Consider the following 857-nt stretch of genomic DNA (forward strand, 5'->3'; position numbering starts at 1 on the left):
CGTCGGGGACGGGGCGCGACCCGGCAGCGACCCCGACTCTGTGCCGACCCCAGGTCGGGGTCCGCAGGACGCAGCCCACTCGCTCCCAGAAAGCGACCCCCGGGCCCGAGCCGCTCACCGGGGCCGGCTTGGACGCTGCGGTAAGTGGTCAGGCCCGCCGGGCAGTCGCCGCCGCCGCCGCCACCGCCGCGGATCCGGCCCATGAGTGGTTCCGACTCCGCCATCCGGATCCCGCCGGCCCGCGCGCTGGGTCCCACCCCACAGGCGGGAGAGCGGCCGACTCCACTGCGCAGGCGCGAGGGCCCCGCCCCTGCGTTCAGGGGGGAGGGGCGGACGGCTCTGTGACGAGAGGGGATACCCTTCGCTACCAGCCAATGAGAACGGAGGTCTTGCGTGAGGGGGCGGGGCTTCGAGGCCACGCCTTCTCGGAGGTGGGACTTGGCCTCCTTCCGCCCCGCCCCCAGGGAGGGGCGGTACTCTGGAGCTTAAGGACCCGGGCTGGGAGGCCAAGGGTTTCAGCATCGTCTGGGAGCTTTTCAAAAACGCAAATTCTTGAGCTTCTTCGGATTCTACTGAATCAAAAGCTCTGGGGGCAGGACCCAGGAATCTGTGTTTTCACAAGCATTCAGGCCGATGCTGATGCGTGTATTGGATCCATGGGCGTGACTGCAGGGGCACCCCCCCCCAAAAGGGAACTTGAGTTCGCCCTCCCATGATGAAGTGAGAAGAATCAAATATAACGAAGGGTAAAGTTTAAAAACACAAACGGGCCGGGCTCGGTGGCTCAGCCTGTAATCCCGCTTTGGGAGGCCGAGGTGAGTGGATTGCCTGAGTCCGCGGGTTCGAGACCTGCCTGG

The 857-nt window shown here is 65.8% G+C and overlaps 1 protein-coding gene across 1 annotated transcript in view; it reads right to left on the minus strand.

Annotated features, from left to right (window-relative positions):
• Positions 1-224, minus strand: part of TPCN2 (two pore segment channel 2) — a 26,193-nt gene extending 25,969 nt beyond the window's left edge. Inside the window, 1 exon segment of the mRNA XM_021718201.1 lies at positions 119-224. Coding sequence (XP_021573876.1) covers positions 119-224 — 106 coding nt within the window.
• Positions 225-857: the final 633 nt, after the last annotated feature.

This window comes from Carlito syrichta, unplaced genomic scaffold (assembly GCF_000164805.1).
Source record: "Carlito syrichta isolate Samal-C Ts95f unplaced genomic scaffold, Tarsius_syrichta-2.0.1 Scaffold311913, whole genome shotgun sequence".
In the NCBI taxonomy this organism is placed as follows: Eukaryota; Metazoa; Chordata; class Mammalia; order Primates; family Tarsiidae; genus Carlito; species Carlito syrichta.